The 17,064-nt window shown below is 25.7% G+C and overlaps 1 protein-coding gene across 1 annotated transcript in view; it reads left to right on the top strand.

Moving 5' to 3' along the window:
• Nucleotides 1–5,020: 5,020 nt before the first annotated feature.
• LOC136083922 (gastrula zinc finger protein XlCGF26.1-like) overlaps nucleotides 5,021–17,064 on the top strand; it is a 31,139-nt gene continuing 19,095 nt past the window's right edge. Inside the window, exons 1-2 of the mRNA XM_065803865.1 lie at nucleotides 5,021–5,163; nucleotides 6,514–6,637. Coding sequence (XP_065659937.1) covers nucleotides 6,547–6,637 — 91 coding nt within the window. The 5' untranslated portion in view covers nucleotides 5,021–5,163; nucleotides 6,514–6,546. The remainder of the gene's footprint in view (nucleotides 5,164–6,513; nucleotides 6,638–17,064) is intronic.

Raw genomic sequence — 17,064 nt, 5'->3', positions numbered from 1 at the left:
CGTTCATTTCTTATTGATCAGAATGTTAACGCAAATAGTTTAAACCAAGAAGATGAGGCTACTCATGAATGTACTGAAAATATAACGAAAAAAGAAGAATTGAATCGCATTTTGTCAAAAAAAAACACCTATGTTTCAACTGTAGTAAATTTTCAAAACAACGTTTCATCTATTAAAAAAGAAATGAGCATTTTTGAAAAAATTAACAAAAGAAGTGGAATTCATTTATTTGAACAAATGTACAATGCTTTGTTAACTATTCCACCATCGTCGGTTGAAGATGAAAGATGTTTTAGTGCGGCAGGGCTTTTTGTAACTAAATTGAGAACATCCTTAAATGATGAAACTATTGATTCTTTATGCTTTCTTCGCTCATATCTTTTACAGAAACAAAATGGACATGAAATAAACGTTATTTAAACTTGTTTATATTAAAAATTTCTTATAAAACTTATATTTGAACTTCTAAAACGTTTTTCATTAATGTATTACGATTTAGTTATAAAACTTATTATGTTTTCAATAATTATATAAATTAAAATTCTTTGCCTCTTTTAACCATTATAATATTATAACCATTCTTACTACAGTGGACTGTTTTATTACTTTGAAACAAAATTAATTTATATTTAAAAAACTCAAATAATACTATTTCTTGTGTAATTAAAGGGAAACTTTATTTTTCATAAATTAATCGATTGATAATCGATTAATCGTTTTTTTTTTTAACCAATTAATCGTTAATCAAAAATTTCTCAAAATGATTAATCACAACACCCTTAATATATATATATATATATATATATATATATATATATATATATATATATATATATATATATATATATATATATATATATATATATATATTGGTTATTGTATTCTATAATAGGTAAAAAATGTTTACCTTTGATAGCAACTGATAGTAAGTAATATCAAATAAAGCAACAAAGTTTGATAAATTTTATATTTATTATGCTATTAATTTATTTAACACTATATACTCCTGAGGGAAAAAAAAAAAAAAGTAAAAAACTATTTATCTTTCATATTTCCAAATTGTATGAATAGTTTTATTATGTAATCTTTGGTATAACCAATATAATCGAGTGTGCATTTTTTGAATTTCTGTGAATACCTCTTGTATAATAATATAAAAATAGAGACATGTCATGTTTTATCTTGAAGATAAATTTTTTTTGAAAACTTACTTCTTCAAATGTTAAAGCTTGTTTTGATGAAGTTTATTTCATTACAATAATTGCCATAACTCACCTTCATTAGGTTAAGTTTTTTAACTTCAATACTCTTTGCTAGCTTGTAATATCAACGCTTATATGTAACTGTACAAAAGAACTTTTCAGTAGAAAATCAAAAAAATATCACTTTTTTTGTTAAATTTTCCAATAGATTATTAATATACAATTTTTATCCTACTTTTATATAAGTTAAAATACGCAACCAAACTTTTTCACAAAGTGTTTGAAGGTTTAAGAATGATGTTTTATTAAAGTAAAGTGAATAAAAATATTGACATACACCTTATCAGCCTTTTCAAAATTTAGGTTAAACAACAACTTCTTCAGAGTTCATAGATTTACATGGAACATGTAAGCTAGTTTGATAAAACATCTGTAAAAATTTTCTTTTTCCAAAAATTTAAATGTTTAAATATTTATAATTAACAAGTTGGTATAAAGATGCAGTAAAGAGCTTAGAACAACCTCCATCTCAGCTTAAAATTAAAACTTTGCTTTATTTAAGTACTTTACCAGTAGTCTGGACTGCATATGCATAAAAACTTTGTATTGATCATGTTTTATAGAACATGGACATTACATTTGACGAGAAACACATTTAGTAATCTTGCAAAATTGCACACATGCAAATTCAAGTTAAATATTTCAATTTTCAAAAAGTGTTAAATGGTTTAAGACGATGTTTTATTAGAGTTATGTAATAAAAAAATAAATCTGTCTCCTCAAAACAATGTTTGAAACAAAACACGAAAACAAAATCTCCTCAGAGCTCATATATTGACATGGAACATGTAAGCTAGTTTTGAAATCAGTAAAAAATTTTTTTATTTAAAAACTCTAATGTTCAACTCTTTATAATTAACATATAAATCAATTTATAAACAAAGTTCTTCACCAGTAGTCTGGTAAAACTGCATATAACCTTTATAGGCAGAAGTACTCCACAAGTAGTCTCGTACAACTGTATATAAACTTTGTATTTGAGCATGCTTCAAGGCCAAGAACATATTTTACGAGAAATACATTTATAAATCTTTTCGAATTTACTTCAACACATAAATCTTTTTTCCATTTCTTTAAATTAACAACAGATAAAACCTCCATCATCAAGGTAAACTTTATTGAAATTTTGTGATTTTTACGAGTGAAAATTCACTTGTACAATTTGATTTTGATACCTTTTAAATACTCTGAAGAGTACTAAAATAAAATAAATTTCCTAATACAATACTTGTATTGATAAACTTAGTTAATCATTACTATGAAATTTATTTCAATAATCTGCCTAGATATTAAATATATTTTTCAACAAATACGCACTTGCCTCTCTTTCAAAATCAGCGAAACAGATTGCTCATATTTCTGTCTATTCTGAGCCTGTATACGGTTTCAAAATATGCCTCCCGACTGCCTCTAAAAATAAAACTAAGCAACTAAAATATGGAATTGCATTTAAAAATATTCAAAGCTTATTTCCTAAAATATTAAATTAATAATAATAAGTAATAATATTAAAAAAATTTTTATATGTAATTATAAATATAATATTATTCAATGTAAATATAATATTGCTATTAAAATGCTATGAGCTGAATGTTTTTTAACTCCGTGAAAAAATTGCGTTTCTGAAAAGTTTAAAAAAATATTATATTTTGACACTTTGGCTTAAGTTTTTATTGAAATTACTAAAATGGATTGAAAGCTATTAACCAACTGCAAATTTTTATAAATAATTATATAATTTTTAATTATACAATTTTTATAAATATAAATAAAAAAACAAAATATTATTTAACATAAATATATATTTTTAAACTATACAAAACATGCAGCATTTAAAATCAAGCAGTCTATCAAATAGTCAACATGACTTCTTAGAGAAAAAGCATGCATTACTAATCTCCTTAAAACAATGGGCTTTTTGACTGGAAATAAGGCCAGAAAACTACCAGTTGATATCATATTCCTGGATTTTCCAAAAGCATTTGACAAAGTGTCATGACACTTTGTCAAATGCTTTTGGATTTGACACTAAAATTTATGGTTTTTGCAGATGACACTAAAATTTTGAACATTGTCAACTGACTTGCTGATAATTCAATAATTCGTCATTATGTTGATAAAGAATATTTACTATGCATTATTCTCATCTCATCTTAGATATTGTTGTCAAGTTTGGGGTCAAATTTGAAACTATTGCATTAACAAGTTGCTATCGTCTCAGCGTCAGTCGATTAGAATAATAAATTTTCAACCAATTAAATCAGATACATCGAAGTCTTTTCAAAAACTTTTCATTCCAACATTTCCAGCACTTGTAAAGTATGCTAATCTTCTTTTTGTTTTTAACTCCTTAAGTATAAACTTACCATCTCTCATCACAAACTTGTTCACGGAAAGTAGACTATTACCTACTCTACTAGATATATATAATGTACCATCTTTTAAAACCCAGAAGTATGATAAAAATTGTATTGTTTATCAGCGTGTCTGTGAATGGAACAGGAGCCTTGCATGCATTTCGAATGAGTCCAAAAAACTATATCCTAAATTACCTTTACTCCATATTAAACAATATCATTTAAAAAAAATTAAAAAAAAAATTTTTGTTTTAACTTTTAGACATCATAAGTACTTTTTTTTTTCTTTTTTATATAATTAAAACCTGGAAATTAAGGTTTCTACATGTTTTTTTTTAATGTATGTTCTATGTGCTTTAATCTATGTGTTTATGGTCTATATGCTTCAATGCATGTCTTGCTTATTATTACTTATATTATGTTTAAAAATTGTTTTCACTCCTTTGATCAGATTTTTGTATGAGTGACACCATCCTAAATAAATCATTAACTTATTATTATAAATAATTTTATGCTCATAACTACCATTATAATGTTAGTTATGAGCATAAAATTATTTATAATAATAAGTTAATGATTTATACAATACAAGTTATTAATGACCTAAAAATAGAAACCTAATCTATCGTTACCTCATGTAAAGCAAGTCAAATGGTAGGCATCTTAAAACACACTTTCCAATCTTGTGATGCTTCCCTATGGAAACAAATCTTCTCCACCTATGTCTGTTCTTTTTTTTGAGTTTGCAGTTCCAGCTTGGAACCCTCATTTGTGAAAGATGAAATAGTTATTGAGCTAATACATCGCAGAGCCACAAAGATACAAGACAAACTGAAAAAGTTAGACTACAAAATTGATCCTTGCCTCTCATCTTGTTTAAAAGCAAAGGAAAACTGAATTATTGCCAAGGAAAGAGACAGTTGCACTACTGTTGTGATATAAAGAGGATGCAGTGTTAACTATTTTTAGAGTTATGTTTTTATTTTTATTTTTTTATTTAGGTTTTAAGTAAAGTTTATCAAAGAGAAGATTCCAGTTGCAACATCTAGCGAATATAAGTAAATAAGCGAATTGTTGTTGGAAATATGAAAATGTAGAAATACAAATTTGTTTGAGCAGAAATATAAATTAAAATAAGAAAATTAAAATAAGAAAATATAAGTAAGAAAATATAAAATTAAAATAAGAAATTAAATAAACAAATAAAGTATGACTTAAACGCAAATAGTATATGAAAATGTTTATATTTACAATAAAAAATGTATATTATTGTAAAATATTTATGTTCTGTTATATATTTTGACTCACAAGTTTGTGAATATTACACCTTTAATTTACAAAATTTGTAAATGTTATATGTATGGCAAAACATAAGTAAAAAAAATTAAACAAGTTTTTATTTAAGCATAATACAATTAATATTTCCACGTAAATTTGTTTACATTTGTGCATAGTTTAGTTTATATTTCCGCATAACTCTGTAATATATAATGAACTTATAGTGGAAGTAAAATCTGTCAACTACAACTGAACTTACAATTGAGGTAAGATCTAACAACTTATATTCTATATTAAATAGTTATTTAATATAATTATATTAATTTTAAAAATTAAGTAATATCGTTAAAAATAACATTTACAATACTTTATTAAAATTTTATAAAATACAGTATGTATCCTTTTTATAATAAAACGAGTCGCACAATAAACAATTTGATTACAAAAAAAACATTAAGTTGCAGTTTAGTACTTATGTAGAGAGAAAAAAAACATAAATTTTTTTTTTAATTTATGACATAAAATTCTTTATTTTTAACAGAAAAAGTTAAGATAATTTGGTAATTTTGCCCCCAATCAACTCTTTGCACCTGGGGCAACTTCCCTTTTGGCCCCCACCTCACTACGCTACTGCGCTTATGTTTTCTTTTTTTGATTGATACATAAAAATACATACGTAAATAAAAATTAATCACAAATATTTTCATTTAAACATTAAAAAATAATGCAAAAAAAATTTATTTGCTATTCTGCTAATGTAAAAAACAAAATCAGTTAGTACCTTGTCAAACCAACAAGTTATTCAACCTTAATGTACAAAACATAATAAAAAATAATTTTCTATAAGAGTTTTAATATAATGAGTTTTTCATATATATATTAGTTGATTTTTTTTTTAAAGCTATTGGTTTTAATTTTTTTTTATTTCTCTTTTGTTAAGATTTCTTTCTTTTTTTTATAGTCTAGTCTGTTTATAATTTTTATCATTTCTCGTTTTTTCAGCACGTTTTTAATTATCTTAAAGGCATGTACTTGGTAAAGGCTTGACCACGGTCAAGGTTTCAAAAAAAAACAAGTACATGCATGGTCAAGATAAATATATATATATATATATATATATATATATATATATATATATATATATATATATATATATATATATATATATATATATATATATATTCTACACTGTGTTTCACCATGAGTAGGTTCATCAGGAAGAATTCTTCCTGATAAACCTACTCATGGTGAAACACAGTGTTGAAGAAAAAAAAAAGTTAGATGAGTGTTTTTACTAATTATTGCTCTGTTCTTTAAGAACATTAAGCACTCTGTTTGTAGAATACACTAACTTAATTTACGTATATATATATATATATATATATATATATATATATATATATATATATATATATATATATATATATATATATATATATATATATATATATATATATATATATATATATATATATATATATATATTTCAACTTAAGTTTAGCATTTTAATATTTCTTATTGATCAATAAGTTTTTTTTTCTTTCATAGTTTTATATTATAGAAGTTGTTTTAGAATTTTAAATAAAATTTAAATTTTTTTCTAAAATTAAATTTAGTATTCCAGATAACTTGTTCAAGGAAAGCATAATATGGAAATATACGATGAAAGTGTGTTAACCCCTTCTGAAATTGAAAGACAAAACAACATCATAAATAATTATGCGTTTATGAAAGCTTGTGGTATGTTAATCAATTTTTTTGTCTGTTAGCAAAAATTTTTTATTTTGAAAAATAGAGTAGCATGTTTTAATTAAGGGAGCATCTATAAAGTACATATGCATTAAAAACCACTGATTTGTGACAACAATTAATACTCAAAGCACGTACATACTAGCTGTCTTGAACACCCCTCTCCTCCCTTCTTTATATGCACTTGTAGCATTTTGTTTTTGAGTGACCCAACTCCCCTGTAGCTGCGACATTTATTATATAGAAGATCCTAAAAATTTTATTATATACATTTTTTTTATAAATATAATACAATCTCTCTAATTCGAATCTCCTTAATTTGAAAGCCTCTATAATTCGACTAAATGTAAAGTCACTGTGAAATGCGCTTAAGAAACTTTTTTGTTAAACTTTATATAATTCGAATCTCTATAATTCGAAAACCTCTACAATTCGAATGGATTTTTCAGACCTGTTAGTAAGGTTCTCTCTGTAAATCGAACTTTTTAAATTTTTGTTGTATAAAAAGCTCATCAACCATCAAACTCTTTTTTCAAATTCGAATGTTTTGATTTTTTGTTAAACAATTAGCGTGAATTATTTCCTTCTGTTTAAAAAAAATCATGGCATCAAAAAGACTGCATAGAGAAAGCAATTTATAGCTGAAATACGAAGCTTTACTGGAATTGGAGAAAGGAAAACAAATAAAGAGGTTTCAAAAATCTTTGATATTTCACCAAACATTCTTTCAACCTGGAAAAAGAATAAAAATAAAATCTTTGACGCTTTTCGTCAAGGAAATTTGGCTAAACGGGTGAAAGTTGATACGTATTATCAAGTCAAAAAAGCTGTACTTAAATGGTTCAAACGAATGAGAGCTGATAATGTCCCAATCAGTGGCTTGCTGATAAAAGAAAAAGCTTTATATTTTGCGAATAAGTTAAGCTTCAAAAATTTTCAAGCTATGGATGGATGGCTAGACAAATTTAAGAAAAAGTAATTAATTTCTTATTTTATTCTCTCCAATTTTTATGATTAATGACTTTACAATATATGATTATTCTACAGCTTTTTCTTTAATTGCTTTAAAAAAGTAAAGTAAATATTTTACAGAATTAAACATTCTGGAAACTTGCAAAGACCTCTAAGTTAAATTCAAACGTACGTATTGCATGTATAAGTTACGTCAAAGCAATTATAATTTTTTGTAGATATGGTATATCTTTCAAAACCATTTCTGGAGAGGCAAAGTCTGTTTACGATAAGATGATCGCTCCATGGCTTGAAACCACACTGCCTACAATTCTCTCTCGATACCCACTTGAAAATATTTTTAATGCCGATGAATTCGGTCTTTTCTACCAATGTTTGCCTGACAAAAGTTTACATTTAAAAAATGAAAAGTGCATAGAAGGCAAGCATAGTAAAGTTCGCCTGACTGGGATGACCGCAGGTAATGTTAAAGGAGTAAGACTTTCAATGTTTGTAATTGGAAAATCGAAGTCTCCTCGATGTTTTAAAGGTGTGAAAAATATTCTTTGTCGCTATCGGGCCCAACCTAAAAGTTGGATGTTGGCAGAATTATTTCAGGAGTGGGTTAAAGAAGTTGACCAAAAGTTTAATTTTCAGAAAAGGAAAATTGCTTTAATTGTAGATAATTGTTCTGCCCATCCCAACGTGGAAAAACTTGATTGGGTGGAGCTAATCTTTCTTCCACCGAATACAACTTCGATCACCCAACCTATGGATCAAGGAGTTATCCGATCTCTTAAAGCCAAATATCACTCACTTGCAGTTAAAAAGCAAATTGCTGCCTGAGAAAAAGAGTACAAGATGCTTATGTTTCTATCTTAACTGCTATGTTTATGCTAACAAAAGCATGGAATTCCATTCCAGATCAAACCTTCATAAATTGTTTCAAAAAATCAGGAATATTTTTAGAAGCAGTGGAAAAGCATGTAAATGATGATAAGAACCCTTTCTGTGGCTTAGATGTAGACAAGACTGAAATGGAAAACTTAAAAGATAATCTCAAATTGTTAAAAAAAAGTTCGATGTAGATTTTAACCTCGAAGGCTCTTAAAAACATAAATCGTGTCATTGAAATAGATTTAAAAGCATTAAAAAGACAATCTACAATTATTGACTTTTTTTTTTGAAAATGCAAAAGTTTAAACCACATAATATATATTGCATTTAGGCCAGAATCACTATTTGTTTGTTTGTTTTATTTCTATTCGTTACTTTGACCAGAATATTTGAAAAAAAGTAAACTTTCTATAATTCGAAAATCTCTCTAATTTGAACTTTTTTTTTTCCCTGTTAAGATTGAATTAGAGTGATTGTACTGTATACAGCGCTCAACTTATTTCTCCGCGCAGCTGCTTTGTCTATCAAGGTTTGTGTTTCAGAGTTATAGAGTTGAGAGAGGGTTATAACCACAAATAAGTAGCCTCTTATTTGTGGTTATAACCCACTGCATTATAAGAGTAATAACACTTTAACAGTGTTATTACTCTTAGGATGCAGTTAGCTATAACTGTTATAATTCAATCTTTTTTCAAACAACATAAGTAATCTCAAACTTTAATTGAAGTAAAAAAGCATCTAAAAAAAAGTATAGTGGAAAAAAAAAAACGTTCGTTAATTTTAAAATCAACCTAGAAACAGGCCTTCCCAGGAGAGGCGTGCGGTCGGTCGCTTTGAATGACCACGCATATATATATATTTTTTGAGAGTCTGGCCACGGTTTTTTAGCATATATTAATGACGCATTTTTAAAAAGGCGCTGAGAAAACCTAACTAAATTGTCGTATTATTTTATTATTTTTATTCATAATTTATTCTTATTATTAATATAAAAATATGAACATAAAAATGAAATGTATATATATATATTTATACTTATTTAATAAAAATTTTTTTTTCTTATTACAATTTTTTTTTTCAAGTCTAGTAAACATAAAAAAAAAATTTATTTATTTATATTTATATTTTATTTATTTATATTATAATTATTTATAATATATTTTTAGGTGTTGATTTTTTCAGCAACGATATTTAAGACAAGTCGAAAAAATAAACAGAAAATGTGACCGAAAACTTTTTTAATCTATTTTGAAAAATATGCTCTGCCGACGCGGGATGCGAACCTGGGTCTCCGCGGCGCTATGTAATGTCTCAACCGAATGAGCTAAACGTTCATACCTCTATCTAGAACCTTGTAGATAATAATTCTTCTAGAACTTAGAAGTTATTTTTTGTAGAAAGACATACTTATGTGAAAAAATTTAAAATTAGAAAAAAAAATATGTAAAATAAAAAAAAAAAAAATTTATAAAGTTATAAGAAAAAAAAATTCAAAGAAAAAATATATATATATATATATTATTTTTATGTTATTGTTTCCTTATTAATGAAAATAATAAATTATTAAGAAAATTACAAAATAATACAACGAATTTAATTTGATTTTTTCAGCGCCTTTTTAAAAATGCGTTATTTTTAATATATGCTAAATAAGCGTGGCCGAGTTATCCAAAAAAAAAAAAATATCCGTGTTCACTCAAGGCGTGCGACCGCACGCCTCTCCTGGGAAGGCCTGTATAAAAGTTTTTAATTGGTTGATTTAATTAATATTTATTTAATATATAATATTTATTTAATATATAATAATTATGCGTGTTTTTAAGAACCAATAATAACATTTTAGAAATGTTATTAATGGTTCTAAACACTTCTCATAGACACGTGTTTGTTTAAGTTCCTAAAATTTTTTAGTATTATTTGACAATCCACTATATTTTTTTAGATGCTTTTCTACTTTTTAATTTTTTTAAATTATTCACCTTCGAGGAGGCTACTTTTGTGGTGACAAAGCTCTCTCAACTCTATAACTCCGAAACATGAACCTTGACAAACAAGGCCTCTGCACAGAGAAACAAGTTGAACTTCAATTAAAGTTTGGAATTATTTATTTTATTTGAACAACGAATGGATTATAACAGTTATAAGTTGCGTTATAAGAGTTATAACACTATTATAGTGTTATTACTTTTATAAAGTAGTTAGTTACCAGACTACTTTTGTAGTCATAATCATATTTTGTTTTTTATAGCTTTTTTGCTAACAAATTTAAGTTAATTTGCCCCTTAAAAACAAAGTACACGGTTTTGTATAAACTATAGTTTTGAACAGCTGATAATTTTCCAGATATTGCAAATCATGATCCCTTAATTCAACCCTTGCAGCTATAAGACACTGTTATATATAAACATAAATATAAACCTTTATACAATACAAAATAGTTATTTCAACAATAGCTTAGATTTATTTTTGTATAAAATTGTGTATTTGTGTAGCTAGAAATAAATGTACATACTCATTGTTTCACTTGAAGGCGTGCCATCCCATGTCTTTATATGACCAGGCAAATTATATTTTTCTTTGACAATTTGATTGTGGTTATTTCAAAAAACATTTTAAAAGTGTGCTGAATGAAAAATTTTCTGATTTATACCTTAAGTGAAATAAGTTATGTCAAAACTTTTAACAAATGTTTTTATATTAGCGAAACACTTTTAAATAAAGTAACAATTTACAGATAATAGTTTTTTTTAAAGTATAATTGACAGTTGTATATGTTTTTTTAATTTATAATATATAAATTGCTTAAGTGTGCATTTTTTATAATAAATGTTATAAAAAATAAAAAGTTGTTTTGTTTTTATAAACGGTGACATTCTATGACAACGAAAGTCCCTTTAGCAAATTTTAATATACGAATAAATAAAGTTAATACATTTAAAAAGATAAACAAAATTTCGTTGGGAAAAAAAAGAAAAATGTTTTAGAAACCCTTTACAATTAAATAAGTTTGATCTTAAATGCTTTTATATTATCGAAACGCTTTTTAATGAAGTAACAAAATATTTCTAATGAATTTTCATATTAAGTATTAATAAACCGTTGTTTTTTTTTACTTATTTAATTATGTATTTTGTATGATAAATGTTTATCTTTTGAAACACATTAAAAAAACAAAAAACAAAGTACAAATGTTAAAACAAAGAATGAAATGGTTTTTTAATTCATAAATTAAATAGACTAAGCATTTTAGTTTGATGAGTTTTGATTTAGTTGGGTTATATATATATATATATATATATATATATATATATATATATATATATATATATATATATATATATATATATATATATATATATATATATAAATATATATATATAAAAATATATATATATAAAAATATATATATATTTATATATATATATATATATATATATGTATATATATATATATATATATATATATATATATATATATATATATATATATATATATATATTTTGTGTGTGTTTTAGTTTTTGTTCATTTTTTTTTTTTAATTTCTCTCTTAAGTATTTTTTTTTTTTTTTAATTACTTTTTAGATAAGTTTAAGTAAGTTTTTGTACTGCATTTTGAAATTATGTCAAAAACCAATCAACAAATTATAATCTTATAAATTGACATAATTTTTTTTATGAAAAAAAATTATGTCAATTTATAAGATTATAATTTGACTGATTATATTTTGTCAAGGCAAAATATAATTGCATGTTTTCCTGTGAAAGACTGAAACTTTAACTAAAATAATAGAATAGATATAAATAAATGTTATATAACAGATAAATAAATAAATATGTAAGTATTTATCTATTATTTTATACAATAGTTTTTATTTTTTTATACATTAAATTCTCCAAGGTTAAAGGGCTTTACCTTTTTAAGGCCTACATTTAAAGAAGTTCTTAGTTGTAATTTCAAAATTTTCAAGTTGCTAATGTTAGAATATAAATATTGGTGTTCAAATACTAAACTACATTGTGAAATTTTATAATTGAAAATTTTACAAATAAAATTTATTTTAATAATGTAGATCATGAAATAAATTTTTATAAATATTTTTATTCAAAATTCCAATCAATTAATAGTGAATCTTGTTTTATCAAGTTGCTGTCTAAGCGGCTAAAATATTCAATAAGTAGAAATGTGCAGTACATACAATAAATCTCAAACTTTTTTAAGTGAAGTGTTTGTTTTGCTGGTATTGGAAATAAAAATAAAATATTATTTGTTAACAAACATTTACTGACCTGAACACAAATAAAAAATAAGACAACTTATTTTATTTTTTAATGATTCTGCATTTTATTTGTACACACCATAGCTTGATTGAATGATTTTTTTTTTAAATTATACATTTTGTTTTATTTCAATGAGATTGAATCAAATTTAATTGATAAATGTATTAAGCAAGTTCTAATTTTAAAGAACAATTTTTAAGCCCTTTTTTTGAAAGTAATATATTTTTTAATGAATTCTTTTTTTTTTGTATTTACATCAGTTCAGGTTATCCTGCTATTTGTAACATGTAACCTAGTACAACCTGCTTTATGTCCTGCTGCCTTGTAGGATATGCTTTTTTAGGCAAAGGCAAGGAGAAGCCAACTCTGACTGAAAAATACTACTGGTTGGTAGTCAGATTTCCCGAAGTCTATGGTAGCTCTCAGAAAGGTTGATTCCATCAACAGCTGAAAAATATCAGAGTACTAAGAGTGCTATGTTGCGCATGGATAGGGTCCCTGTTCGTATTTTTGGTCTGCATTATCAAGGCTGCATTTGAGGCCCTTTGTTACAACTTGAGGTTTATTAATTGAAAATAAACCTCAAGTTGTAACAAAGGAGGTAAATTAATTTTTGCAAAATTAGCATCTACTAAGGTTGCATCTCTTTATTGTGCTTGACATTTTCTACCTCAGGATTATTTTCTTTATCTCTATAAATCTCAAATCCGTCCTTGTATGGAACACAGTCCTACCCACTGTGTTCTTTATAAGAACACAGTGGGTAGGCATGGCCTACCTGTGTATAGTTCTTGCCTGCAGATCTTCCTATAATTGGCATAAGTAGATTTAAAATACCTTTATTTAATGAATATTTTGTTGTGTAGTCTTATTTGACTGACAGGCAATTCAAATTAGTGGTAGGCACTCGCCTGTAGTGATGATAGTGTAAAAAAAAATCAATTCAAAAACACGAAAATTTAACTTATAAATACATTGAAAATAACAAACACTGAAAAAATTTTTTTTATAGCTTTTATCATTTAATCTAGCAGGCATCGAAGTTAACTATGTATGAAAGAAATTAAGTATGAAAAACAACTTAATGGCAGTTATAAAAAAGAAGAACTAATGAAAAGTAGAAAAACTTGATAGGAAAACCAGTGGATGTAGGGAGCTTTAGGAAATTCTTTTAAAATCAATGCTACTACACTACAAAGATGCCCTGCCAAGTTAATAGCTCTACTAAAATATCTATTAATTAATTCTGCACTGTCTTTGATTAGCATTTTTAGGACCATTTTTTAAATGGTCACTCAAGGTCTTGTCACTCCATAATACCATCAGATCTAATAAGCATTGCAAATTGCAAGCATTATTGCATTGTACAACTAGATGTTTCAAGCATAATTTCTGTGTCCTCTAAGCAGTATAGTCTGCCTACAACAAAAAGGATTGCATGTGATATTAAAAACAAAATTTGTAGATTTCCAGAAATATTAGCAAGTAGATACTTATTGTGATACAAACTAATTGGAACCGTTTTATTACTCATTGCTGCTTGGAAACCAAGGATTATCTGTATTGAGGTTTTATGCATTTGAGAAGTGTTATTATGTGATAATATTCTAACATATCTAACTGAGCAAAACCGATACGGAGATCTATGAGGTAATTGAGTTGTTGAAGAAACTTTTCCGAACAGAACACAAAAGATACATAATAACCCATCATAGTATTTTGAATAACACAGCCATGAAAATGAACCAAACAGGGTTACATTTACAACCATTAGTTTTAGAAAATATATAGTCAGAATGTGGCACCTATACGATCATCAGAATATTATACTTCTCATGTTTTGATATTTTTCTACTCTGTCTACAAACAACCTAACATCAAAATTTGTTACATTCATCTTCTGTTGTTGCAGGGCTCGAATTCAGTGATCACGAACTGTGTTATCTAGAAATGCTTTCTGTCTTTAAATTTTTAGCTTTTTTCAAACTGTAAACTCTGTTTTTATCACAAACTCAATAGCTGTTATTCAATAAAAAATAATTATATTGATCTTGAATTGTGATATAAAATCTCATTATAAAACCATATTATTACTATTATGTTTATTATTATTAAAAATTATGATTTAAACTTGAATATTTTAATTCATTTTATAAATCATCAGATAAAACTAGAAAAATAAAGCACAATAATATTCGATATAATTATTAAAAAACAACTGCTAATCACCACATTCTAAAGAAATTCAACAGTAATCGAATATTTTAAATTCTAAAATTTTAAAAAAAGAAATTGCAAAATAAAATGTAAAATACTTTTATATATTTTAGATATCTTAAAATAATAATTAAGATTTAAATAAGTATTTGAATCTTAATAAATATTTTCTTATAAATTAAATGCTCGTAAATCTTTTGCAGACACAAAATTTAAGACAGAGGATTTTAAAAGTATATAAAAACTAATTTAAACTTTTTAAAATAAAGGAAAAAAACTCTAATGACTTATTTTAAAATAAATCTTTTTTTTAATTATCAATTAACTAATTTTAATGTAAAACATTTAAATTTTAATATAAATTATTCCTCTATGATTACCTCCAAACAAAAATCGATTTTAATGTTTTATATTATGTGCAAATTTTTTATTTGTTGATTTTAAATTACTGCATAAATTTTTTGGACCTTTGTAGTTATTATTTTTTTCCTATAAATTTTTTATTTAATTTAATCCTTTAAATCACTGGTGTTTAAACAAACAATAATTAAAAATATGTAAGTTTTGACTGTTATTATTTTTAGAGTAGTAAGTTTATTGTTTTCTTTTTTTCATTAAATTTTCATTAAAGTCTCCTCATATGTATTGAAAAAATCATTAAAAAAAACAAACGGTCTAAAAATAAGAAAACAAAAACAGTAAATATTTAGGTATATTATTTTTTGACAACAATTTTCTTCTTTTATCATTAAATTTTTTTTAGCTTGTTTTTATTTAGATTTTCTTCGAGTATTGCTGATTTAATCTCTAGTTTCCTATAGTTTTACTTTGCAGCGACTTTTTAAAACCCTTGCTATATAAAAATGTGTTCAAGTTGTCTAAAAAAATTACTTTGAGTGTGGATGTACAAGGCATGCGACCGCACATGCTTTCAGGGAAGGCTTGTAACTAAGATCTGAAAAATTCACTTAGAATTAAAAATTTTATATCAAAGAACCAAAAAATCGTTTTTTCACTCTAAAAAGTGATGAAGAGATCAAGGTTTACAACACTAAACAATATCCTGAGTTGTGTAAGGCCATGGATAGGTGTAAAATCAGTAACAGAGGTGCTTGCCTAATAGCAAATGCCATTCTAAAAAATTTTGATCTTATAACACCAGAGAATGCTATTGATCCAGCAAAACTTCGTTGTCAGAGAAATATGTGGAGGAAAAAGGAAGTTAAAAACCATGCTGCTGAAGTCCAAAAAGTACTTTGCATTGGATTTTGTCATATCACATAATGTTCTTGTTTGAAATTTTGTCGGACAAAATTTCAAACAAGAACATTATGTGATAGTGTCATTGTGATATTATTACTTTAGCTAACAAAAGCCGATCATATTTTACGTTTGTATATGTCTATGGAAAACCCTTCAAAACCATTGCATAGAATTACAAAATTCATCGTAAATGTTTATGCGCCATCGTGGTTCAACATAAAGCGTCATACTTCCTACCTTGACAGAGCAAGAAATTTCTTCTATCTTATGAAGCAGTACTATGAACTAGGGCAAGAAGACTGGAAAATTCTTGAACCAATATTGCAAAATAACTGTTATTTTGCTCATCCTAAGAACATACTTCTTGGAGGAGTTACAGATAAAAATGTATCAATTTGTCAGTTTTTGTGTGACAAAATAATTGGCGCACAAGCTACATCACAAAGTAACAAGATATGTGTCTTTGATAAAAGCATCAAGCTTGATACGGAAGCTTTGTCATTCATAAAGATGATCCACTGGTCTATTGCTATCGCAACACCACCACCACTTTGAACATTTCCAGTTCCACATTGATATCTTGAGTGGTATTCCATGCCATTCTCAGGCAGTTGAACATACTATTAAAGACATCTCAGCAACAACTATGAAAGTTTTCAAACACAAATCACAACATGAAACAATTTGAAATGGTCACAAATCTTGAGCAGAATTACCATAAATTGACTCTAAATCTGACTTCTTGAGCCATAACAAGTAGCATTTAACTGAAACAATTTGCTGTTATATTGCCTATAACACTATTTTTCCTT

Source organism: Hydra vulgaris, chromosome 08 (assembly GCF_038396675.1).
Source record: "Hydra vulgaris chromosome 08, alternate assembly HydraT2T_AEP".
Classification (NCBI taxonomy): Eukaryota; Metazoa; Cnidaria; class Hydrozoa; order Anthoathecata; family Hydridae; genus Hydra; species Hydra vulgaris.
The sequence above is the reverse complement of the archived record's forward strand: the minus strand, read 5'-3'. Positions and strand labels throughout refer to the sequence as shown.